This window comes from Callorhinchus milii, unplaced genomic scaffold (assembly GCF_018977255.1).
Source record: "Callorhinchus milii isolate IMCB2004 unplaced genomic scaffold, IMCB_Cmil_1.0 Scaffold1, whole genome shotgun sequence".
Taxonomy (NCBI): domain Eukaryota; kingdom Metazoa; phylum Chordata; class Chondrichthyes; order Chimaeriformes; family Callorhinchidae; genus Callorhinchus; species Callorhinchus milii.
Window position 1 is genome coordinate 115,685,604 of NW_024704742.1, and position 27,947 is coordinate 115,713,550.

Below are 27,947 nucleotides of genomic sequence, written 5' to 3' on the forward strand. Positions count from 1 at the left end.
AACAAATGACCAATTTTATATGGGGGATTGTTGACTAGGACAACGGAATAAACTCCCGTCTCATCGAAAGGAAGGTACCTGCGACAGTGCAAGACTCCCCCACCCCACCCCCTCCCCCCAGCACTGCATCGGAGTGTCACGAGTAGACCATTTGATGATCCGACGTCGGGGTTCAAACACACAAACCGCGGCGGGAACGCCAGCCACCACCTGTGCCTGGCGGACACACCCACTGGGCCAGGTTTACAGCAGGAGGGTCAGCAGGGAATGCCTGGGTGGGTGAGTGAGTGGGAATTGAAAGCTCCTCAGACTGAGGTCCAGCCCATCCTTTGCGTTGCCATGGAGACGGGCCGGGGCAGGATGTGGTCGCCCTGGTTACCGCCTTGGATGCTGACCAATCGGGCGGGCCGCTGCGGGCACGTGACGCGCTCTTTGTTGGGCGCCATTTCAGGAGCGGCGAGTCACTGTCACTGATACCGACCACTGTGATGGTTTGGGTACGTGTGTCCTTCACCTCATACTTACCTTCTTGCTGCAGGTCGTAAGTTGATTTTACTTCAACTACCTCCCTCCCCCTCCCCCCGACCCCTCCCCCCCCATAATAATAATGACAATAATAATAATAATAAATGTGATGTGGAATAAATAACGATTATGCGGTTTATTTGTTTTTAAATCATTCTTGAAGCGCCGACACGGACCGGGCGCCCTTCAGGCCGTAACTGTCATTAGAGAGGCTTCGGTTTTATTTATTCTCTCTGTGTATTTATTCACGTATTTAAATGCGCCTTTGTTTTTTCTTCCTCGAATAATTCTTAAACTGTGAGGTGTTAACGCTGCGCTGACGGTAGACTGTTTGGTTCGCAGCACCAAACGGTGGTGTGTGTGTGTGTGTGTCAATGTCAGTGAGGGCTGATGCTGAAGGTTGTCGGCGGTCTCTTCACCAGCGACCACTTTTAGTGCCTTGTTTTTCGCTCAAAATATTGAAGTATTTGTCCAGGTGGATTGGTGGCTTGAGGGTGGCTTGGGTCAGGTTTGGTTTTTTTTGGAAAAATAATTCAACTGTGGTCTGTCTCTGAAGCAGTTTTTTTTCCAAAAAAAAACTATCCCTCGTTAGTCAAATTTCAAAGGATGGAGATTTTCCAGAACCAAATGTTTTCTAAGAATGACTAATCAAGGAGGTAATTACCATGGTTGGTAAGTTGGAGAATTGTGACTGGCACACGTGTTGTGTCAGGTAGGAGACAATATTTCTGGAGTATTAGACAAGTCAGGATGGTATAGATGCTGTCAAAACAGGTGAGGAAGTAATAAACAAGATGCTGTGCTATATTGGTAAATCATTCGAGTTTAAATCCCCAGATGTCATACTCAAGCTGTATTAGTGCTCTGTTCAGACTGTACCTAGATTACTGAATACAACAGGTGAGTGAGAGCACTCAGTGGTGAGAGCACTCGCTTTGTAAGTGAGAGACCTGAGTTCAGTTCCAGGCAGGTCAGGGCGAAACCTTGGGCAAGTTTCCTTACTCCACACAGAGCCTAATAATAATACCTCCAAAACCAAAAACAATAATAAATTGGTCATTTTCAATCTACGACTGTTTGTGGGACATTGCTGTGCGCAATTGGCTGCCGCGTTCGCCCACAAATATACAGTCAATTCACTTTACAGTGTGTTCTGTGAAGCGCTTTGGGACGTCCTCCCGACGTGAAAAGCGCTATATCAAATGCAAGGATTATTATTATAACAGCCGTCAAGTCCCTAGAGGTCAAGTGATACTTTTTGTTTGGTGAATTAAGAACCAGTTAAAAAAATATGCACTTTCTCCGTTTAGCTTGCACTCTTATCTCATTCATCTCATTATGCAGTACTGTTTCACTTCAAATTATGTGATTGCACCACTGGAGCCTTCAAGTTGTATCCTATGATAACTGGTGATATTTATACCTTTACATATTTATATTTATGCATATTTTGAGCGTCAAATTATTTTCCCTAGAATCACATGGATTGATTTTATATTGAAAGATAAAATATTGTTGGGGTGAGAAGATATGTTACGTAGCAGAAAATTGATGAGGATGAGTTAATTTTTATGAACCTGTTGATGATTGAGGTGGGGAGTGGTGTGATGATGATAATAATGGCATATATCAGAAGAATTTTACGTGGTGTAAAATTTACCTTTTCCGCAGTTTAAAGTTCATGCTCTAATTACCTCAGTTGAGAAATGATGTTTTGCTTGAATGCAGTATTCAGCAGATTTTAATAATAATAATCCTTGCATTTGATAGAGCATCTTATGTCGTTGAGACGTCTCAAAGCCCTCCACCGAATATATTGTAAAGTGAATTGACTGTATTTTGTGGGTGAAACACGGCAGCCAATCGCGTTAAGCAGTGTCCCACAAACAGTTGTGGATTGAGTGACCAAATTAGTATTATTATTTTTTTGTAAGGATATCTTGAATTCCGAGCACTAAGTAGGGTTCCTACTTACTGCTAGGTAAACAGAAACGTATGTGTGTGGAGTAAGGAAACTTGCCTGAGGTTTCACCCCGCCCGGGGCCTCTCACTAATGGGGAAGGTGATGGTGGTAGGAGGGGAAAGGAGTACAGTTATACTATTATTCTTTGATGACTCTTTGGACTGCAATAATACTAAAATAGAGGTGCAGCAACATGTAAGATATTAAGGAAGACCAAAGAGTTTATCCCAAATTATTGTGTTCTGATTAGGAACCATCTAGATTCTGTGTTATGGACCAAGCTAGATAAGTGAAAGCATCAAGGCTGATAATAATAATAATAATCCTTGCATTTGATATAGCGCTTTTCACGTCTTCTCGACGTCTCAAAGTGCTTCACAGAATATGCTGTAAAGTGAATTGACTATATTTATGGGCGAAACACGGCAGCCAATTGCACACAGCAGTGTCCCACAAACAGTCGTGGATTGAAAATGACCAATGTATTATTGTTTTGTTTTGGAGGAATTATTATTAGGCGTGTGGAGTAAGGAAACTTGCTCAAGGTTTTGCCCTGCCTGGAATTGAACCCAGGTGTCTCGCTTGCAAAGCGAGTGCTCTAACTAACCACTGAGCTACAGGACTCCACCATCTTACTGTATGGTTATGAAATGTATTGTATTGTCATTTTCCTACCCCTAAATATTGAAAATGAAAGGAAGAGCTACCAATGGTCTGAGATTTAAGTATCTATCTTTGGACTGAACCTAGTCCTTTTTGCGTTGTTGTTATTGTTAAATCCTCTGTTAAACTGACAGGCAGGAGGGAATGTGCATCTTCCCCTGCCCTGCCCAATAGTTCACTTGCTTTGATTGAGTCTTTTGTATTGAGACAGGAATTGGATTATAACTGTTCAGTTTGGATGATTACGCTCTCCAGTATTAAAGGAATGAGCTGTGAAGAATGACTAAATAAGCCAGGGCACTTAAGCTTTTGAGAAGAGGCACCTAAGAAGGGACTTTGTATATAAGATCATTAACAGAAAAGAGATTGTAAATGTGGAACAGTATGTTTAGACGTGCTTGGGCATCAGAACAAATCTGCATAAAAGGTTACTGAGGGCATATTAGGATTTAGGAAGTATTTCTTTATTCAGAGCACAATGAACATGTAGTATGGGTTGCAAGAAGGGTGGCGAAGACATTGTACATGGTTTGAGAAATGCTATAGATGCTGTAATTTAGGGCTGATATTGTGAAAGGACGAAGTAAAAATTTGAACTTTGCTTTTTAACCTGCCCATGAGTGCAATATTAGGACTGGAACAGCATCCCTACTGAACAAATTTGATAGAAAACTACAATACTTATCAAACCGTAGATATTTACAGTACTGAAGGCTTTTAGGCCCATTGCCTCGTGGTGGCTTTTTGAAAAATATCTGAATATAAAATTTGATTTCTTGATGATTTTCTACAAGTGCTTGATCTAAATAAAGTTTAAACTAGTGATAACCCTCTTTGCAAATCACATGTGACATCACATTATTCTCACAAAGGTGCCACTGTATGTATCTATGTGATGACATGTTGGCTACAGAGCAGAACCTCACATTTAACCTTTTGCAGTAAGGGCTGCACACAATCTCTCATATTTGCAACGTTTGTCACAGCTGTCAAGATGACAATATCAACTCTATATTTTTCCAACCCAGTCGTCAATGTACATGTAATTAATTCCCCTTTAGAGTTCTATATTATTTTCCTTCTTTCATTCTTCTTTACTTCAGTCTTTACTGAGTTAGTTTAGTTATTCTTCCTGATCCATATGGTAAGTAAGAATGCGAAACACATGTACTCCCAAGAATGCAATAGAACTCAAAATTTATCTCTTTGTGCTTTTGGTCATCTTTGCTCTTCCCATGACCCTTGGCACCCACCATCTCCTCAAGTGCCCGTCCAGCACTGTTTAGCGCTTTGAGACATCTGTATAAAAGTGAAAGGTGCTGTATAAATATTGTATATATGTACTGTATGGTAACTTACAAAATGGGCAAGCTGAAACTATCTGGGATGTCAGTTAACTAACTCATTGCTCGCTATGTCAAAACAGGTGAGGAAGTACTAAACAAGATGCTGTGCTATATTGGTAAATCATTCGAGTTTAAATCCCTAGATGTCATACTCAAGCTGTATTAGTGCTCTATTCAGACTGTACCTAGATTACTGAATACAACAGCCGTCACGTCCCTAGAGGCATTGTAGAGGAGGGCAATATGGATGATCTCAATTGTTCAAAGAATGAGCTATGAGCTGCGCCAATAGAATAGTGTGGCCGCAATTTTTTCCGTGAATCTGCTAAAAACAACGCCCTCCACTAAAAATCTGAAAAATCTAATTTTCCTTGGCCCTGGGCCCCTGCGTGCTGCTGCCAGCTGTTTATCCGATGCTACTATGGGTGGAGCGACTCCGGACACTGCGGCATGAGCAGGAAATGGGCTTTGCTCATCCAGAGGCCCCGCTGTTGAAATTGTGTGTCTCTCCTCTGAATGTACATGTGTTTGTGAGTGTCTCTATGTGAGTGTGTATGTCTCTCCCTCCTGTGTGTGTCTGTGTATCTCTCTCTGTCTATGAATGTGGGTTTGTCTCTCTCTGTCTGCGAGTATGTGTCTCTCTCAGTCTGTGAGTGTGTGTCTGTGAGTGTGTGTGTCTCTTTCTTTGTATCTCTGTGTGTGTGTCTCTCTCTCCGTCTTGGAGTGTATGTGTGCATGTGTGTCTCTGTGCGGGATCTGTGTCTGTGTGCGGTGGTGGGCCCTGAGAGGCAGGAGGTGGTGACCTCCTGTAGTCCCGTAGTCAGGATACTGGCGAGCTTGGAGGCCAATGTTATTTTTTGGCAGATCTCCAGGTCCTTTGGGCCTGCAATGGTGTTCCACTCTCCACCCCCGAGGGGGCCACCAGTTTTTGTTAAAGAAAGCATTATTTTTTTTTGCACAATCTAATTAATATGTGTTATTTCTTCATGCTTGTTTTTTATCAATAAAATGAAAACGTGTAGGTTGGCAGTAAAATGTACCTCAATAGAACCAATGAACTCTCCGCAAATTTTGTCAAATTTCCTTGCAATTTTCTGCAAAATTTGTGAAATTGCCCTGCAATTTTTGGCAAATGTTTCTGCAATTTTCTATTGGCCCTGGCTATGAGCAACGATCATACAAGCTAGGGCTCTTCAATCTTATGGGAAGATGTCTCAGAGGGGATGGTATAGAAGTGTATAATATTTTAAATGAGAATGAAACAGTAAGTCTATAAGAATACATTAGGATGTACCATAATCGTAGAACAAGAGGTTTATGTTTACAGTTGTAAAGAGCAATTTCAGGACAGAATGTTCTTCTTTACTCAGAAGGTAGTTGACAATAAGCAAGTTGTCAGAAGAGATGGTTGAGACTAAAATACTGGATTCATTTAAAAAAAGATTTGATATTATGATAGGATGACGGTAGGGTGGTATTCTGGAGGAATGGGATCAGATGAGCTGAAGAGCCTTCTACATCTAAACTAATCTTGTTTGATTTTTGTGGTATGTAGTTCAGATTGGCTGCTATTTTGCTTCTACAAATCACTATATTTTAAAATCTCTCATTGTGTGAAGTGCTTTCAGGGATTTTCTGATGAGGTGTTTTAAACTGAATTAATGATGGAATTGGTTAGGTGAGCACACTGCCCCATTAACATCTGAGATATGGATTTGAATCTAGATCAATGAAATGGAAGTCTAATCTGTTTGCTTCAATACAGCAACAGCAACAACTTGAATTTATGTAACACCCTTCACGCGGGATAGCGTTCCGGAATGCTTTGATTCTATGCGTTTGGGTATTCTCAACCTACCTCATTCTGGGTAAGTGCCCATAGCATAAATCTGCACTGAATTTGGATTAATTGAGGCACTGAAAGAACTACAAAGCTAGTGCTGTCTGTAGGAGGAGATTTCTTGGTTGTTGGATTTATTCCACCTCCAAATGGATGGCAACAGCTGGACAGAATCAAGTAAAAGTAAGGAAAAATCTTAAAACTTAAATTTGATGATGAAAGGTACAATTACTTCTAAACATGAGAGAAATAGAAGTTCTGGATTGCGATGAGACTTGTGGTGGGAAGAGGGTAACCAGACAAGCAGAAATTAGCAATAATAATAATTAGTAATAATGATGATGATCATTTGATTTAGCACTTTTCATGTTGAGATGTCTGAAAGCGCTTCATAGGATTTTACTGTAAAGGTTAATGAGTGTGTATTTGCATATAGCAGTATCCCCCAAACAATCATGAAATAAATGACTAATTTTATGTGGGGGATTATTTGCCAAAACACTGAGAGAAATTCTTCCTCTAAAGATTTCTACATTTTGTTCTTTTTTTACAGTGTATCATGAAGGTTATAATCACTAGTGTATTGCGAGAAATATATGTGAGATGGACATATAATTTTTGTTGAGCCTAAACAGGGAAAAGTGCCAGCTTTGCTTGAGGTTAGTATGTGCTTAAACTTAAAAGGAATGGGATAATAGTCTTTAGTGTTTTATTTGGACTATCCGTCAAACCCTACATTTGGATCTCACTTGCTCTGTCTTTCTATACTTTGCCTGCTTCTGCTACAACCTCTCCCGTTGGGCTACTAAAATTCTTATCCTTTCCTTCATCAAATCCCAGCTCGATTATTCCAATGGCCTCCTCTCTGGTCTCCCAGCTCCTTCCGATACAATCTGCTGACAATCTAGAACTCTGCAGAACCATGCCTACTTCCTCACCAGGCTCTGCAGGTGCATCTGTGGTATCCTCCACTGGCTCGCCATCCACCAGCAGATCAAATACAATAAATAGCCTGGGTTTCAAATTCTTCCATGAGCTTACTTTACCCTGTGACCCGCTGTGACCCTACTGCCCTGACTGCTCCCTCTGCTCAGTAAACACAGGCTTCCCTCGCCTACTCTGCCCACTATTGGACACACTTTCAGCCATTCTTTCCCCACTCTCTGGAACTCAATTCCAGTGCCCAGATTCATTGTTATGGTCTTTGAATCCCTTCAAGGTCTCATCCCGCTGATCCCGTTAGAACATAACATAGGTAACCCTGCTGAGTGCGATGGGTTACCTATGTTATTTTCTAGTGTTCTACATTCTAGTCTGCATCCTGCTCTCTTACCATTCTCGTTTATTCGCCTACGTCTTTTCCTTTGTACCTCCTCTGACCGAGCTTTCAGCCACCATATTCAATAAGAATTGTACTTAGTCAAATGTGAGTGAAAGGTTGTAACTCAATCTCTGGTTTCAGATATTGGCCATAAACTCTGTTAGTCATCTGAACTGCGAGTAATTTTATTATTTGCTTTCAGCCATTCATTTGGGGGGGGGGGTTGGTGGGCGGAGAAGAGGAATCAATTAATTAGATGAGCCAACAAGTGGCAGATGACCAATATTCTTTATTCTTTACATTACGTTACAAGAAACAACAATGAGTGCAAATTGAAGTGTGTCCATTAACAGGAATATTGATGATATTTGGCTATGACGTGGTGCCTTACGTCAAACATCACAGAATGCTTCAAACAACAAGTTGCACACACTGTTATGCAGGCAAATGTGGCATCTATTGGCGCCAGCAGCACCCCCAATGAAATCAATGAAATACATGATTATTTTTTTGTTTATATTTGCATGAGCCAGAACTATTGGCAGGAGAACACCCTATTGCCCTAATAATGTAGCGGCATGGGATCTTTAACATCTGCTGAAAGAAGCATTTGTACCACTGAATGCACCTTTGGCTTAAAATCTTATCTCTGACCATGTCTTAATTTACTGCCTCCTCTTGCCAAACCTGTCACCATCGCCTTTCCTCCCTTGAAAAAANTCCCCACTGTCTCACAGCTGCCCTTGAGTCTTACAAACTGTTGGCTCTCTGGCCTTCTGCCTGCTTGAAGCTTCTTCTCTGTCAAGTTTATGCACAACTCCCTCATTGACATTCGCAGCACTTTCTCTACCATCACTTCCCGAACTGCAAGTGTTCCTTGGTATAACAGTCAGTTCCATGCCCTAAAGTCCCAGGCCCAAATTGCTGAGTGAACATGGCTCAAATCTAGCCTCACAATCCATTACCAGATCAGGCTGGACCACACTAAAGTCTATCATTGCCTATATTCACCTCAGCCAAATTGTCATTCTACTCCGCTCTTTGGAACTCAATCCCAGGGTCTCTGTGACTCTACCTCTTGCCTTTAAAGCCCTCCTTGACATCTTTTTGACTTCACTTTTGATCCTATTTTTCCTCCTCCTTCACCCTCCTCAGCTTCTCTTCCCCATCCCCACACCCAGTCAACTGTGTGAAGCACTTTGAGACGTCCTCCCGAAGTGAAATGAGCTATATTAATTGCTATCCAAAGAATAGAACCTTCTAAGAAATTGTGGAGTTGCTTCCATTTTTATTTTGTGAGTGGTATCACTGAAATCTACATTCCATATTGGATCCTTTGGTTGCAAAATTAGCTTCAAAATGTACAGCTAGTCTCAAATAAAAAAGAAATCACTGGGAACACTCAGCAATTCAGGCAACATATTTCGAGGAGGAAAGTGGGTTAATGTTTCAGGTCGATGACCTTTCGTCAGAACGAAAGGACAAAAGGTCTGACGAAAGGTCATCGACCTGAAACTTTAATCCACTTTCCTCTCTCCATAGATACTGCCTGGGCTGCTGAGTGTTCCCAGCTTATTCTGTTTTTACTCAATAATAATACTCCTTGCATTTGACATAGCGCCTTATCGTATCTTCGAGACTTCTCAAAGCATTTCACAGAATATACTGTAAAGTAATTTCTAAAAGATTTCAATCCTTCTCATTGTTTGGTAAACCCATACCCAGCGGTCAGAAACCTAGGCGTGTCATTGGAAGAATTGGGATGTAGGGTAAGAAGGGGGAAAAAAAATGTGTTCATTGCAGAGGAAAGGAAGGCTTTAGATGAGCATTTAAAGAGGAACAATATGCTTTATAATATGAGGAGGAACCCAAAAATAAGGATTAAATCCCTCCAATGGAGGAACTGGCACTAGCACAGGCTTCATCGGCTGATTGGCTTCTTTTATACTGTCATTTCTATGATTCAAAATAATTTATTTATTGAAGTGTTCAACAATATTTTGAACTGCTAGCATGATTTGCATCTATCACCTGGTTGTTTTCTTCTTTGCAACAGGGTGCATTGTAGCAGATTGGCTGGACATGTACTGTGTTCTACCCTCCCCATAAGAATTGAGAAATAGCTCAGTTTGCCAATTGTTGCATTTTTTTAAGTGATTAGCAGTTGCTGGACAGTAAACTAAGTTATCGGGAAATGTACCATCCTACTTTGAGGAAGGTAATCAGGTTCTCTGGGGCCAAGTTGATTCCAAAGTAACGAGCCTGATAATGGAATATTGGAATTGAGCCAATCCTCTGTGGCAATCTCAGTTCTGGTCTCTGAGCCACGCAGATCTGCTGTACAGTCCAAGGCACAGTTGAATTTCTGTCATGTTATTAAATTCGTATTAGTGGAACTTAGAGCAGACCAGTCACTAGGAGCTGTGATTGTTCTCTTTTGACTTGTTAACCCTGGAAGCCCAAAACCAAATGGTTAGGGTTGTCCTAGCCAGATAAACAGCAGTAAGATTTCAGTGTTCATGGTAGCAAGCAGCAATTTTAGTAGTAATTTGATGAACGCGCTGGATTCCTCTGGATTTCTAAAGCTGTGGCCCTTGGCCGTAACCTGCACCGAAATGTCCTGGTCTAGGTAAACAAGGTGTGCCCTGTAGAGACAGAGTACACACTCGTTTACTAGACAAATGAAAAACACACATGTAGATCTATCAATAGTTTAGTTTTGAAATGCTTAAGCAATGTGATAAGTTTCCACATGTGTTAAACAGCTGTGGGCAGGAGGATACTTGCAGGTTTCTCATGAGTTTCATGCTGAGCTGCTCACCGGGAAGCTTGCAAGGAGTTCCTTGTACCTGCTATCCACTTTATGAGAGCTCAAACCTGCGCTAGGCAAATGTCAAATTAGTGACTATCATACTTTGGAGGAAGGTAAGCAGGATCTCCTTATGGGAAGATTAATAAATCTCCTTGGAGATCAGCTGGGTTTCATAGAATATCAGAATCAAATCAACCTCTTGCGGCAGACTTGATAGTCCAGTTCTGACTATATAGCACCCTTCACGCAGGCTATACAGGCTCCCAGAGCACGCCGTTGGGAGGGGAGGTGACTATAGGCACGGTCGAAGAAGAAGGTCTTCAGGTGTGCTGTAAAGATGGGGAAGGAGGGGGCAAGGTGGAGAGATGGGGGAAGCGTGTTCCAGAGTTTCGGGGGCGGAGTGGCTGAAAATGTGAGCGCCGACGGTGGAACGGAGGGAGGGCCCGAGGTACAAGCGGGTTCCAATCCCTCGGCCCGCGGCCAACCTTCACCTCGTACTCTCCGGCAACGGCGAGGAGAGTCATCCATCCCCTCCGGAGAGAGAGCGACTCGTGCTATTCCGGGACGCGGAACTCTTTCCGTGCAATGGGAGGTGCGAGACTTTTCACCACGGCGGTGGGCTTCCGCATGCATCGAAAGCCCTGTCTGAAAACAAAAGAAAAACACGCCATTACAAGATCAATTCTGGAAAACGAAGTTTTCGTTTTGTAATAGCGTGTTTTTCTTTTGTTTTCTGGGAAAAGCTCGGGTTCTCCACCTCGAAGCAGAGCAGTTCAGCCACGACTCTCGTTAGGACCCAGAGGAAGGCGACGGGGCTCTCTCTCTCTCTCTCTCTTCCTCTCACTCGGGGGGGGGTGGGCGGGGGATGTGTGACGGGGGGCGGTAGGACCCAGAAAGCGACGTTTTTTTTCCTCTCTCTCTCTCTCTCTCTCTCGCGTTCCGTTGTCTCTGGGACTGGATCGGAAAAAGTCGCCATGAGCGAGCGGCTTCGGGCCTTGGCGGCGCGGCGGCAGTGAGGGCGGCTGTCAACGTTTGACGGTGGGTGGGGACGGACAGAAGTGTTTTTTTTTTTAAAAAATAATAGAGAGAGAGAGAGAGAGAAAGCTGCGTTGCGATCAGGGTCCCGTGTTCAGACGTTCAAGAAACCAGCGCCGTGAGAGCCGAATGCATTTGTGTCGGAGCGGTGTTTGACCTGTGTCTCCCCCTCTCTCTCTCTCCCTCTCCCCGTCTCACTGCAGCAAACCAAGATGGAGTACGAGTGGAAACCCGACGAGCAGGGGCTCCAGCAAATACTACAGCTCCTGAAGGAATCGCAGTCCCCGGACACGACCATTCAGAGATCTGTTCAGCAAGTATCCTTTTTTTTACGCGCTCGGCGGCGGCGGCGGCGGCCCCGCCGGTGAGCGAGACCTCTCGGGCGATCGCGGTTATTCGAGACCCCCCCCCGGGGGGAGGGGGGAGGGGGAGAGGGGGAGAATGTGTGCGCGAGTTGAGGCGGCATCAAAGGACCGGAGCGCGTTCGGGTGCCGCGGGCTCGTGGTTGAGCCGCGAGGCCGAAGGGGGACACACTCTGAAATGTCTGTACTTCTTCAGTGGAAAGCATCGTTGTGCATTTCTAAAGTTTAATCCGCCCCCTCCCTCACCCCCCCCCATTCCGGGGGTGTTGGGCTCCCGTGTGGGCTGCAGATGTGGCCGCTAAGGCTGAACCTGAGGCTTGTGGCGTATGCAGTTTTAGGAACGTCTTTACTGATGGTTTTATAACACGACTGGTTCGCTCAGCACAGCTCGCCATGTCTCACGTTGTATTTACTGTACCAAGGCAGTGTGGGGGGGAAGAGAAGCGAAGGCCCCGATGCGACGTAATATAAAATGTTTCTTTACTAATAGGGACGCATTTATGTATTCTTCGCCCGTCAATACAACCATTATCCACGTTGCACTGATTTGTTTTATATTTTTGAACGGCGTTACAGTATTGTAGGCCTAAAAAGCCCACATCTGCCCAGGATTGTCACTGACTCGAACTGTAATTTCGGTCGGGAAATGATTTTTGTTTCGGATGTGTTCATTGTTTTTGTATTACCTTATTTCACAATATTTCCTTAGCTTCCTTTTCCCCTCTAGAAACTTGAGCAACTAAATCAATATCCGGACTTCAATAATTACCTGATTTTTGTTCTGACAAAGTTAAAATCAGAAGGTAAGCGGTTTAGTCATCCAAGTATTCCTATTTCCAATTTTTTTCAATTTAAAATCAAATTCCAAACTTAATATTTTGGTGGATTTAAGTAAGTTAACTTATTGTAATCTAATATTACTTTAATGTGTTAATTTTGTTAACTGGATTACCGACTGAGGTACAAATTATACACTGTACAACCACAACAACAACAAGATTCCATTTATAAAGCGCCTTTCACGTCAGGAGGACGTCCCAAGGCGCTGTAATGTTCAAGACCGACACATGTTTGGCAGAAAATATCAAAAATAAAATTCATTAGACAGTATTTTTATATATGAAATGGGCAAATGATGACTCATGATTTGTGACCATTGGATTGCATTATTACAACTAGCCTGCGTTTTAAATTATGCATTTATTTAAGATGATCTATTTTTGGTTTGTTGTTTGAATTCTGATTCAAAATTTAAAGTAGCCCGGGCTACTGAAATAACGGTGCAACGTGTAGTAAAATCAGTATTTACCTGTAAAACTATATTGGAATGTAACATTTTTGTTTCGTTATGCATTTGAAATTATAATTATATTCAGTGAGTATAGTTTAAATTGACTTGGCCTACTTTACGTTTGCTAGGCTGGTAATGAATAGCCAGTAAAATTCATACCACCTGGCTAATTAATTTGTGTAAGGAGCATTGACTATGATTTTAAATTTTCCTTCTGATGTAGGATGTTCGAAATTTAAATCTGTATTAAAGTACTGCAAAGCATATTTAACTGAAATTTACTTATTGCTCAATGTTGCCCTGTTTTACGATTTTAAGAAGTATCCTGGGAGCAGTCTGTGTTGAACATCCTCTTGTGTTGTATGAGCAAGGAGTGCTACTCAAAGCCCACTATTCACAATATCACTGAAGTGGAACTTCATGAACGATAGGAATTCAACACAAAATGTCTGCTCCCAAGCTGATTTTATATGCTAATTTAAAACCATGATAAGGTGTGAGCGATGGTTTGATGAACAACTAAAACTCTTTGATCGCAGGGATATCTGCCCGTGTGATATTTAATAAGTTCTTGTTGAACGCCTCTTTACTTTGGTGACTGGTTTGACATAGATTGGGTTTAATGGATTCCTCACCGGTGATGGCTGCATCATATTGTATTTATATATATATATATATAAAGTTAAGGTGTAGTAGAGCTGGTCAGACTGATCATTTGGATAAAATTACATTGTAAAATTGTAAATAGGGAATTCTATTTTTTTCTAATGTTGTGGTTCCAAAGTTTTAATCTGCTTAAAATTATTTTTCCCCCCCAAAATTATAATTTTAGGGATATCATTTTGAGACGGGACAGTTTTTAATTATGAGCTAGTTGTGATCTCTGTACCCTTTTGGAAAATTTGAAGGGCTCCATAATCTTATCTAGGAGTTAAAAATCTGCTTTCTTTTAATGGTTTTATATTTGTTTCTAGTTCTACAATACTGATTCTAGCTACACAACAGCAAATTGCATTTATATAGCTCCTTTACCAAGGATAATTAATGGGATGCTTATTGGTGGTGCCTTTTACTTGGATTGTCAGCCTATGTCGATTGGTACCATTTTTGCCCTCTGGGGCTGAAGGTTGTGGGTTCAAGCCCTGTGTTGGGACAGAGGGCACATAGTCCTGGCTGACATTTATGTGCAGTACTGTAGGCATGATGCATCATTAACTCATTAAATCATTAAAGCTGAAATCCCATCTGACTGTTCAGGTGGACATAAAGGATGCCATGTGATGATTCGAAAAGAAAACATTCCTTCCCCTACTGGCCAATAGTCCTGTAGAATAATTGGGGATTTTGCTGTTTCCAAAATGACTAGTACGTATATCAAGTGTTTGAGACATCTTGATTATAAGGCTTCCATAAAAATACAAGATTTATTTGCATGGGAGGTCATCTGCCAATAATAATCATGCATTTGATATAGCGGCTTTCATGTCAGGAAGCATTTCAAACTATTTCACAGAATTTACTGTGAAGTGTAGTGACTGTGGAGAGCACGGCAATTTTGCACATATTACTGAACTACAAAAAGCCATCAAGTGACCATTTTTTTTTATTCTGAAGGAACTTTTATCCAAGACACAAGGAGAAAATCCCTTCTCTTTTTGAATATTGCCACAAGATCGTTAACGTCTATATGAACAGTCAGACGAGACCTCTGTTTGATGTCTCATCCAAAGGATGGCTCCTTTAACAATGCAGCATTATCCCAGCACTGTCCCATTATGACTGACGATCAAAGAAAAAATAAAGTGGACTCCTGTTGAGAATTATCAAAGTATTGAGCTGAAACTAGTTCAAGTCTGTCAAGTATGTTCTAATGTGGGGCTTGAACCCACAACCTTTTGACTCAGGTCTCCAACTCACAGGAGAGTTGCTACCAACTGAGCCAAGCTGACACCTGCATTTTTTTGAAAGTATTTTCAGTTGACAGACTTGAACTAGTTTCAGCTCAATGCTTCTGAAAAAGCATTTTATCATTCTGTGATATTCCAGAAGAATCCCATTATTATGTCTTGTTTTAGGTGAGTAAACACAATCTGTGTTATAATGGGACCAAAGCAAAATCGCTGACACCATATCATGAGAAATAGACACCGCTGACTTCACTCCAGCATGCCAACTTTGCATAATAAAAGTGGCTGACATATGGGTCATCAGGTTGCCACCGATATGACTTCCCGATTTCTTCGATTGTGCAGCCTAAAATATAACTGGTGTATTTTTGTGCATTATAGCTCATGCACATGAATACGCCAGTTAGATTTTGTTCAATATCTTAAAACCATCGAAAAATAGGGAAGGGTGGGGAGCAAGATAAGTTTACCCCCACCCTCTCCCTACAATGTAAACGTAGACTTGGTGCTGAAATGTGTTTTTAAGTAGTAGTATGAGACATTTGACCATAAAATTGGGCCATTCAGCCTATTGTGCTTGAACTGTGGTAGTGATGAAACTATAAATGGAAATGCTTTGCAACTTGTTTTACTTTTTCAGAAGTGTTTTTCATAAAATACTTGCACCAGGAAGTTAATAATATAATAATCCTTCCATTTGAAATAGCCCCAATAGCATTTATAATCCTTGCATTTGATTTTTGCATTTGATTTTTGCATTTTTGCATTTATGTGCGCATAAAGTTGTTATAACTGAGGGGACCACTTAGCATGGTGACATATTAGCAGCTTTTTGTTATACTCCGAGCAGTTCACAACTCTTTCTGTATTGGTGTTTTGTGATGATAAAACTATAAATGGAAATGTTTTGCAAGTTTTACTTTTTGAGAAGGTTTTTCATAAAATAATAATCCTTGCATTTGAAATAGCCCTTATAGTATTTGTGTGCGCATATTGACTGCCATGTTTTCCTCAAAATACAGAATCATTACACTTTGCAGTATATCTCCTGATGCGCTTACAAAGATTTTTTAATATTATAACTGGATGTAAATGGCTGCACAAAGTTTCTTTGAAGTATAGTACCTGTATTTTAGGCAAACATGGCAGCAAGTTTGCACCTAGCTATGTCTCAAAACAAACAACCAATTTTAACTGGAGGATTATTGGCCAGGGCAATGGGACAGTCTCTTCTCTTTCGAATAGTGCTGTGGGTTCTTCAGGGCTATTTTCTCTGAGTGCAAGGGAACTTTGTACTGTATTCAAAATCTGTTATGTATCTGACTGATTGAAACGTGTACTCTACTGAGAGAGATTTTAAAATGACTGGTTTAATGTACTGTACATTCATTTAACCTCCTATGCTAAAGACAAAATCTTATTTTCTCATGCTTGCACCTGTGACTCCTATCAGATGAAGATTTTGTCAATCTTGCAATCATTTGATGTAGCATTGAAGGTGGGAGGGGCATACATGTATGCCCTAGTGGGCAGAGTTGTGGAGCTTTCAAGGGACAGTTGGAATCACTGGATAAAAAAATATTTTTGTGCTGAAGCTTCTTTTTATTAGGAATATATAGAACCAGAAAATATAATTTTACAGTACATTTGGCAAGTTTCATTTTTAAGGACCATTGCTCTTTACCTTGTATACCATTCAGTTCCCCGTGATAGTCAAAATCCCATTCAGTTCCCTCTTGAAACTGCCTTTACTATTTGTTTCCACAGCCTAACTGCATTATAATTAGTCAAATCTAAATGTCTATTCATGCTCCTGATTTTTTTACCATACTAATAGGGAAAAAAGTTGGAATAACACTTGAATTCATTAAAGAATTATGCATATATTTTGATTTTCAGCCAACAATTCTTTCTTACAACTGTTTCCATTCATATTGTGTAATGCAGATGGTTTAATGAAAAGTAGAAATTAATAATCATTTCATTTGATAAAGGTCCTTTTACAACAGGAGAATGTCTCAAAGTACTTCATAGGATTTTGTAGGCAAACATGGCAGCTAATTTGAGTTTGGCAATTTCCCCCAAACAGCATGAAATGAGTGGCCAATTTATTGTGGGATTGTTAGCCAAGACACTGGGAAAAACTCCCTTATTGTTGTAGTGTTATGTGATTATCTATGTACATTTGAATAGGGAGACAGGATTTTGGTTTCACGTCTCATCCAAAGGACAGTGCCTTTGACAATGCAGGATTCTCCAGTACTCTAGAGCGTCAGCCTAGACTATGAAGTCAAAGTCCCGATGTGAGACATGGGACTTGAACCTTCAACCTTCTGACTTAGAGGAGAGAATGATGCCAGTTGAGCCAGGCTGTTTGTGTTCAAAATAAACTTGCCATTTGTAATATTACTTCAAGGCAAGATTTCTTTTTTTTCTTTCCAGGCCTTGTCACACCTGCACAGCTTTTACAGTAAACAGACAATAAAACACAGTACAATTCTGACTTGGTAGTTAAAGCCTTTTATACTCAACTTATTCTGTAAGATTAGGCTTTCTGTCCGCTGGACGCATTGTTCAGCCTTCCATTTTATGTAGAACTGTAATAAGAAGGCACACAGTACGCTTGTGAGGTGCCCAAAAGTACCATTTTGGTTCAGCCACAAACTTGTATTTCATTGGCATGAGATTAGAAGAAACAAAAAGGTAATAAGCAGAAGAATATTTCATGATCATTTTTGTGGAATACCTTTGTGGATTTGTGTCCCTCAATAATCCTCATTGACCCATGTGTCTATAATATCTTTATTGTAACCCTCATTCAAGATATTAAGTACCACCTTAAAAATAAACACTTACATTTTTCCAAATTGTTGCGTTTACCTTAATAGGTTCCCACTTAATCAATGAACGGTTACAAGGTTTGTAGTCTACTTATCTTCTTAGCTGGAAGACACAACTATGCAGCTTCTGAGGGTTATGTATGGGGCCCACAAGTCAAGTGATTGATCTTCTAATGTTTGTTCAGGCAAGGTTAACCATTGATTTTCATGGTGGATAGTTCCTGTTCAATGACCCAGGCAACAAAATCTATCTTGGTCTATTGTTTCCTAGTAACCATGGAGTCTTCCATCCAAAAATCCTAGAAAAGTAAAAGCCTTGCCTCAAACTTGTTACCATCCAGTAAACTAAGAGGCCAGGATTTTGAAAACACAATTAACAACAACCATTTCCTTGTGTACTGGGTATCAAAATTATACCCTTTGCAATCTTGGTACTAGATGGAAACTGAGTTTGTATTTTAATTATTATTTTGCTACGTTTGCTCTCTTTTAAACATCCATTTTGCATCTTTAATCCTCTGAGGCATCGATCCCTAACAGTTACCCAGTTATTTTCTTTGTTCAGTTGCCTGACACATTTTGAAACTCATCGCCATGCTTAAAAGTATCAAACCAGACAAGAGTTTGATATATGCCACTTGAATGAATACTTCTGTATCTAGAATGGAATGTACATTCTCTTCCCAGAGGGAAGCAACCTACTTAACTTATTCCACAGTATTATGCACAGTTTGGCAACAGCCAAAACTTAGGGGCCTCATAGTGTGTGTTGAGGGACAGCTGGAGTTTAAGCAGCTAAGAGCCCGTAGTTTGCCATTGCGAGCACTGTGTGACAATCTTTCCACCGATTGTCCATGTTGGATCACCCCACCTACTAGGGCTTTGGGTTGCAGATTAACAGGAGCCCCAGTGATTGGATAACCCTTCAGCAGTGCCCTGGAGTACTGTGTACCCACCTGGCTCAGATCATCACAGAAGGGTGACTCGATTCTGACATTCCATTACCAAGCATGTCCCCTGGAGTCAGTTCAACTCCAAGGAGACCCCGCTTCCCTCCTGCTTTCCTCCCCCCCCCCCCCCCCCCCCACCCGGAGGATAGTCACTAGTTGGCCATTTGATATCCAACAAGAGCATGTTTACACTCTCACTAGGCGGAGGACCAGGAACCACCTGCGTGCTTCCTGGTGTGGATAGCTGAGCATGAAATGCTTGAGAGCATTGCTATCATCTTCCTGATATTCTAGATGTCCACATCCAATGTCCTGTACCCAGTTGTGGGCATAGCACTGTTTAGAACAATCTTAAATAGCTGGCAGACTCCGTGTTCTGCCCCAGAAGAAAATGTAGTGCAGTGGAATTTTGTGTGCTTAAACCTGGGACTTTCCCAGTCCGTATGGCTCAGCTACTCTGTGAAGCAACCCAAGCCATTGGGAACTTAGTTATTGAAATGATAGCACAAGTCATACTATTGGGCCTAAGTGGTCCCACCTCATTCACTGCAACAATTTCCTCTTATCTCAATTCACGGTTCTTTCATGTACCACATTTTTTATTTCAACCGCTCAGTCAATTCACACTTAAATATTATACAATACAAAATTACATTTGTATAGCGCCTTTCACGTTGGGAGGACGTTCAAGAAGCTGTACAGTCAGGTATTTGGACCCGAGCAGGGGATTGGGATCAAGGAGGGTGCAGGAGACCGGTAGGAGAATGACCGAAGGTGCGGTTGAAGAAGGGGGTTTTGAGACGCGCCTTGATGGAGGCAAGGGAGGGAGCGAGGCAAAGGGAATGAGGCATGGTTCCAAAGGGTGGAGTCAGAAAGGCTGAAGACCCGATCGACGATAGTGGGACGGGCCGGGAGGGCGACGTGGAGCAGGCCACAGGCTGCTGATTGGAGTGAGCGGCCAGGTTGATATAGGGTTATCAGGTCACAGAAGTAGGAAGGAACAAGGCCATGGAGGGCCTTGAAGACGAGGATGAGGATTTTGAACTCTCTTGGGGGTGGGAAGCCAGTGAAGCTGGGCAAGAGTGGAGAAGATGGGGTCATGGAGCCTGGTGCAGGCGAGGACATGAGCTGCAGAGTACTGGATGATCTCAGCTTGTGGAAGGAAGAATTATGGCCTAAGAATCAATTTCCACTTATGGTAAAGCATTTCATGTTGCATTTGATAACCTTCTGTTGGGGAAAAATACATTCAATGTTTGAATCAGGTGCCAAGCTACTCCAGAGTGAGGTTAAACATTTTAATTGGAGGGAAGCTTTCATCCAACCAGCGTACTTCATGGGCAGGCTTGCTCATTAGAGACATTCATTTTAGGAGGTAGTTTCTTCGAGTACATGACCAAATTCTAAAGAAAAAAATGCTTAAATGTAAATGGTAGTGCGTACTCCAAAGTGTGGCATTATTGCCATGCATAGCTAAAGTGGGCAGAACTTTGAATGTACTTTAAAGATGCAGAGGACATCCAGTTGCATTAATATCCAGTTGATGGCTTGATGGTTCCAACTTTAGTTTACACACCAACTTTAGCTTACATACCATCTGAGAAATTCTGAAGAGGTGGTTAAGGGTTCTCTATTTAACAAAAGTGAAATCCGTGAGCTGTGCTCCAAGTATAATAACAGGTTCGTGGGAGGAGTAATTGAGCAGATCAGATTTTCATACTGAAAACGGGCTAGTCCACATTTGATATGACCACATTTACCCACAAAATACAGGCATTCCACTTCACAGTAAAAATCTGTATATATTAAACAGAATAATTAAGCCTAACAAATCCATACATTTTAACATAATCATTACTGTAAATTAATTCTCTGGAGATAGTGAGAGGGAAATAAACTGGGTAATTCACTTAAAATATTCTACCAATGTTTACAAAATGGATTCATTGTAAGGTCAATAACCAATTCATTGCTTTTGCAGAAATAGTTAGCAAACCTTTTTCAATGTAGGATTTCCCACTTTGTCAGTTGTGTGTTACTTGCTGTTATGCTAATTTATTATTTCTGCAGAATACAAGAATGCAACATTTTACCTAGCAACCTGTTGGATTGCTAAGTGATATTTATTATTTTAAAACGGATTTAATTTGTCATAAGAGCTTCATTAGGCCAAGCAACAAAAGAATTTCCATATGTTTGTCCAAATAAGTACTAACTAGTGGTACATTTAATGAAATTCCAACCATCAAAAAATGTTTTATTTTTTATGGTCGTACCTTGATCAAATATTGGATCTGTTGGAATCATTCCAGATTATATTACAAATGTCTACATATAACTTTTTAAAGATAGAGCTGAGATCATGTTGAATTGATAATAGATTAACCATAGAAAAGGGGCTTGTTTGTTTGCAGTGAACAAAATATAATCGACCTACTGTACCAGTGACATTGCACAGATCATGAAGTAATTCTGTTTATGATCGGTGGTTTTATTTAATAAAAGATTTTTTTTCCAATTTTCACAAGTAATTTTGTCTTTCGATTGTTTGTTAAAACTTGGCTTTTTTTACCTGTCTCAAGTAAAATATAAATTGCAAATTATTAGTAATCATAATGCAGAATGATTTCCAGTGCTTGAATCGTGCAGAATTAAATTAATCATTTATTACTAGAATACTCACATTTTTGTGAAAACAAATATCTATTTGATATTGCATTAAACTCCAATTTTGACATTTCTTAAAACTGACTTCTGTTCTTTTGTGGATTTCAAAGTAGCAAGTATTAAAAGTCTTCGTTTATGATTTATTTTCTGGGAGGTGATGTAAAAATCTGACTTACAAGTGTGTTCAGATTGTGCTGGAATGTTATGCTATTAGATTGATGAGACGAGCATTTCTCTTTCTACATGTTAAAAGCTAATCTTGGTGGGGCTTGTCTTTTGGCTCTTACAATGGTGTTAGAAAACTATGGTAACAGCCTTGATCTTAACCTTAGAACAGTGTGGGTGGAAGGAAGCCTTCAAGTGGCGTTTATAAACTTGACATGACGTATAGTATGTTGTATTTTTGGCAGAACCAGGGAACTTTGATCTTAGGTTCTCAAATCTGTTGTAGATTAATCAATACAGAATTAATTGCTATCAACATCGCCATTATTGTAGCATGTGACTATCAGGAGGCAACTAGATGGATCTTGGTCTTTTTTCGTCTAACAATTCCTATGTTACTATGTTCCTATAAATTCGATAGATTAAAATCTGGGCGGATCATTTAAATGATCAACATTGTTTCTTTCCCTATTTCTTTCCCACCCCTCGCATATTTGTTTGACAATTTGTATGCATCTATTTGTGTAAATTAGGTGTTTTCTATGGTTTCAACTTTCTATTAACATTAAGGATTTTCATTGCTTGTTGTCTTGTCCACAAAACAGTATTGTACGTGTGCATTGATCACAGTGGGGGAAAATGCACAGCAGCTTTCTTCTCAATGAATTGTGAGAGGCTATTTGGGAAGGTGAATTGACGTGGTTGAGCTGTGGACTTGCTACTAAAAGAACTACTAAAAGTGGAAAATGTTAACTTGACTGTTATATATGGACAGTGATGCGAAGATAGAAATCTGATATACTGTAGAATTGAAATTAACTTCACTAGTACAATAATAACAATAAATTTACAGTTAGCCTGAAAGAACCTGTTAAATAAGGTGTCTAATTGTCTACAGAAGGAAACCTGATATCTGTGTTGATTGGGACAAGACTCTCCCTGGATAAGTAAACAGTCTGGATGTCAGGTCATTGCAGCTCTGTGATAAAACGTTGCTTTATAAAGCTAAATAGTTTTATAACACAGTTATGGTGTGTTGTGCTTCATGAGCACCAGACAGCTTTCGCATTAAAATGGCGTACGTCTTTGGTCATTAGATTATCACTGACATCATTTCTTGTATGCAATTCACAGAGATTAATATTGATGGGAAGTGATGACCCAGGCACTGGCCATTTGTTAGGGTAGGAACCGAGCAGGGTGATAGCCGACCTTTGGCACAGGTTGGAATTTTATGCATTATGACAGGACTGCACTATAAGTTTATTGTACTGTACTTCCTGAAACCAGTGGTTAGTGTTTATATTATATGTGTCAGCCTAGCTCAGTTGGTAGGACTCTCGCCTATCAGTCGCCATATGGCACTTTGATCTTCTAGTTAAGCGGGGTCTCCTCAGAGCAGAACTGGCTCCAAGGTGACATGCCTAGCGACACAATGTTGGAATCGAGCCAGCGTCTGTGGCGGTCTTGGTAGTGCAGTTCCTGAGCCAGACAAGAACGGAGTAATCCAGGGCACTGCTGATGACAGCACAGGACTAGGAAGGCTGGACCAGTCACTGGGGGCAGGGAGTAATCCTCCCACTGCAAGCCAAAGCCCTAATAGGATGGGTGGTTCGAGCCTGTACAGGACAGCCTGTACCAGTGTCTCCCTCCCTCCGTCTGTCTGTCTGTTTCCCCTGTCCTTCCCCTGCAGGCTGCTCGTTGCTATCCACAATAAGCGCCTTCCCCCCTCTGCTCCAACTCTAGCCCCCCCAGGCTCCTGCAGGTTGACAATGTCCTACTAAACCTGCCGCCTCTTGTCTCAACGTGCGCATCTTGGCTGCCGCCCCTAACTTGAGCTGGCCCTCCCTCAAAATGCCCCCCCTCCCTGCAACTCTCCTGCTCTGTCCTGCTTACTCTCTGCCCTCCCCGCCTCCTATCTCTGCTTGAACCCCCCCCCCCCCCCCCCCCCACTGCCTCCCTCTGCTCCAGCCTGGGAATCCTCGGCCGAGCTCATTGCAGCACTCGGCGCTGGCTGTCCAGCAGCTGCCACACCGACTGCCCCATTCCCCACTACCGCCGCAAGCCACCCAGGACCCTGACCCCGGGGGGCTAACCTCTCCTCCCTCATCTGCATCCCCACCCATCCTGCCAACCATTTCACTACCCCCTCCCATCCCACTCTGCCAACTGTCCACTCTGCATTGGACTTCAAATATCCCCTCCATCTCCAATAAGACCCTGGCCATCAATGAACTCATCCTCGATGAGAACATTGACATCATGGCACTAACAAAAACCTGGATCACCCCAGATGACACCTTCCCCGTCACTGAGGCCACACCATCCAGCTACACTTACCACCATGCCCCGCATCCCAACCGTTGTGGCGGTGGTGTAGCCCTCATATCCACGGTGTCACTTTCCCTATCCCCCTACTCCACCGGCTCGGTCCCCTCTTTCGAACACCTTAACCTCTGCCATCCCTCCCACCTCTCTCTGAAAATTCTCTTACTCTACCGCACCCCAAAATCCTCTCCCACCTTCATCTCTGACATCTCCACTCTCTTTGCTTCCCTCTGCCTCTGCTCCAACCGCCTCATCATCCTAGGCGACTTCAACCTCCACTTCACCCCCTCCTGCTCCATCTCCTCAGACTTTTCCTTTCTCGTCTCCTCTCTCAACCACTCCCTCCACATCCACTCTGCTACCCACACCCACGGTCACCCGCTTGACCTGGTGATCACCCGGGGCCTCAGCGTCTCGGATGTCACCATCACTGACAAGGCCATCTCTGACCACCATTTCATCTCCAATATCCCTCTCCCACTGCCTCCAAACCTACCACCATCTTCTACCGCCCGTGGAAGAAGATCTCCCCGCAATCCCTCTCTGCTGCACTGGAGCCCTCTGATCTCCTCCCCCTCTGGCCCACCTCTTGCAACATCATTAACCTCTCCCTGTCATCTGGCACTGTTCCTTCCCCCTTCAAAACAGCCACTATCACCCCCACCTTGAAGAAACCTTCCCTCGACCCATCACAGCTATCTAGCTACCGGATCATCTCAAATCTCCCCTTCCTATCCAAGGACCTTGAGAGACCCGTTGCCTCCCAGCTTCGCTTTTCCTCTCGCTCCCTCCATGAACCCCTCCAAACGGGTTTCCGTGCTGCCACACCATGGACCACTCAGTCCTCCTCCACCACCTCTCCTTCCACCTCAACCTTCAAGGTTCTGTCCTTGACTGGTTCAGGTCCTATCTTTCACACCACCTCCACTTCGTCGTGGCAAACGGTTTCTCCTCCATCCCCCGCACTGTGTCGTGCGGTGTTCCTCAGGGCTCTCTCAGTCCCCTCATCTTCATCCTCTACATGCTCCCCCATGGTGACATCTTCCGCAGACATGGGGTAAATTACTACATGTATCCGGATGACGCCCAACTCTACCTCTCTGCCTCCACCCTTAACTCCAGGACTACTGGCGTCCTGACCGACTGCCTGTCCGACATCAAGTCCTGGACGAGGGCCAACTTTCTCCAACTCAACATCAGCATGTCCGAGGCCCTCCTGATTGGCTTGCGCCAGCGCCTCCGCACCTCAGGCGCTGGCAGCATTAGCCTCCACGGCTGCACACAAAACCTCACTAAGCCAATCAGGAACCTAGGTGTCTTGTTTGACCCTGAACTGTCCTTTCTCCCCCACATCCGCGCTATGACCGGCACTACCTACCACCACCTCTGCAACATTGCCAGACTCCGCCATTGCCTCACCCCTCAGGCTGCCGAAACCCTCACCCACGCATTCGTCACCTCAAGGCTTGATTACGGGAACTCACTCCTCATCGGCCTTCCCAACTCTTCCCTTCACAAGCTGCAGATCATCCAAAATCCACAGTTTTTCACATGCAAATATAGAACACTTGCTTGCAATTTGGAATATTGGGCCATGAGTCATAAATCAGATAAATCATCTTGATCAATATGGGGATTAAGAATCTGTAGTTTTGACCAGTTTATGGAAACGGGGTATATATAGTTTATAGTTTCTTTAAAAATATGATGTGTGAATACTTGATGAAACTATATGGTGTATTTCTGCATTTTTGCCACTGGCAAAATGCTTCTTGTAATTCACTGTGGAATTTGAATTGAGGGTCAGAAGCTGAGTAGACTTTCTACTTTCACTAGTCAAGGCAATATTACAATTGGAATGACAAATCTTAGATAAAGTGGAGGTCAAGAAGTAATTGCAAAATGGAGTAGAGAATAGAATGGTTCACTCTATCAATACAATCTTCCTGATATACAATCTTCCTTAAAACTAGCCATTTTTTTCCTAACCATGACATTTCCCTGCCATTTCACCCTCTGGTGAGAACAATGTTTAAATTTCTGAGGGTTTCGATACCAGAGAAACTGAAGGAATCTGAAGTCAATAAATTGACCAATATACATTTCAAAATCTGCTTTCTTTTAATCCCATCTGTCCAACAGCAACATACATTTAAATAGCATCCTTCATGTTGGATAATGGTTGGGGGGTAGGGGAGACCAGAGCAAGGGAGAAAGGGGAGGAAACTACATAGGTGCAATTGAAGAGGTAATTTTAAGATGGAACATACAACAACAACAACAAACACTTGCATAGTGCAATTCACGTTTGAAAGATGTCCCAGGGCACTGGACAATTGGGTTTTGGACCCAAGCTGGAAATTAAATTAATAATCCTTGCATTCGATATAGCGCTTTTCACGTCTTCTAGAAGTCTCAAAGCGCTTCACAGAATAGACTGTAAAGTGAATTGATTGTGTATTTATGGGCGAAATGCAGCAGCCAATTGCGCAGAGCAGTGTCCCACAAACAGTCGTGGATTGAAAATGGCCAATTTATTATTTTTTTGAGAGATTATTATCAGGTGTATGGAGTAAGGAGACTTGGGGTCAGAAGGGGAGGAGGGCGTACACAATTTCCCTCATTTGTATAATGTGTACAGCTTTCACCAACTCTATTAGTTTTGTAATGGATATGCGCTTTTCAAAAGAAGATTTGTTGCATGCCTGGATTATTAAAATCACAAGACATATGGTAACAATAATAATCCTTGCATTTGATTTGGATTGTCACTGAGCCACCTCAAAGCACTTCACATGATTTTACTATGAAGTGTAGCATTTGTGACAGCCAATTTTCACACAGCAATATCTCACAAACAGCCTGTCAATCATCTCGGAGGCCCCGCTAATTGGCTCTTTTCCCTTCCAATGTGATTGGCAATGGGATGGAGGAGGCGTCTGCTTGTCTGCTGGGCAGCAAGAGGTAAGAGAACTTTGGTTAACATTCGAAGCCACTTAAGTTGGACAAAACGGTTGGCCTCTGTGTCCAGTTTAAGCGGCTTCCACTATATTTTCATCCACAAAGTACACAGTCAATTCATTTTACAGTTTGTTGTGTGAAGTGCTTTGAGGTGTCTCAACAACGCGATAGGGTGCTATATCAAATACAAGGATTATTATTTATCAGTGGAACAAACTTGCCTGAACTGCTCAGCCATGCGCTGTGCCACTCGCGTGGAAAAGCTTGCATAGTAGCCATTTTGATTGTGTGGCAAGATCTCTGTGAGTAGAAATTTTAGTCCTTGCCTCCTGTGAGGTTCTCCCTGATTGTTAAAGCCTTGAGTGAGTGATTCAGGTTGTTAAAATGAGTAAAATTACCAAAAAAGTGAAGCACGACGCTTTCGATAAGAACAGAGGCAGATGCAATTCATAACGTGCCATGATTGCAAAAAAAAAAGTCATGTTCCAGGAACAATCCTCAACTCGCGGCTACTGAACAAGGACAACATTCTCAATCCTATTTACAGACAGATTCAGTGTAAATCGAAAATGAATGCAGACACGGTAATATTGCAAAATGTTTATTGGCATGGTTTCATCAAACAAGAACTCAAAGCATACCAGTAAGTGGTGCAATTCTTATACCCAACAAAGTAAACTTGATGAATGGAAAGCTGCATCACTGTCTGGAATTGTTTCAGAATATAAGCAGGATATTTGTAATGCAGATGAAATCGATTCACTTTGGCAGTTACTTTTCAAGGGAGAAAAATTTTCAAGGGTGAAGAAAAGTAAGCAGCGAATCACCTTTCTATTGGCTGCGAAGAAGGAAGGATCTGATAAAAGAAAACATCTGGTCATTGGAAAATATGCAAAACCTTGCTGTTTTCAATGGGTACAGGTTAATCGCTTGCCTGATCGGTACACAGCGAACACGAAAACTTGAATGTA

At 42.0% G+C, this 27,947-nt stretch overlaps 1 protein-coding gene across 1 annotated transcript in view; it reads left to right on the forward strand.

Annotated features, from left to right (window-relative positions):
- The first annotated feature begins 444 nt into the window (after nt 1–444).
- tnpo1 (transportin 1) overlaps nt 445–27,947 on the forward strand; it is a 74,895-nt gene continuing 47,392 nt past the window's right edge. The window contains 3 exon segments of the mRNA XM_007899794.2: nt 445–497; nt 11,709–11,822; nt 12,595–12,670. Coding sequence (XP_007897985.2) covers nt 489–497; nt 11,709–11,822; nt 12,595–12,670 — 199 coding nt within the window. The 5' untranslated portion in view covers nt 445–488.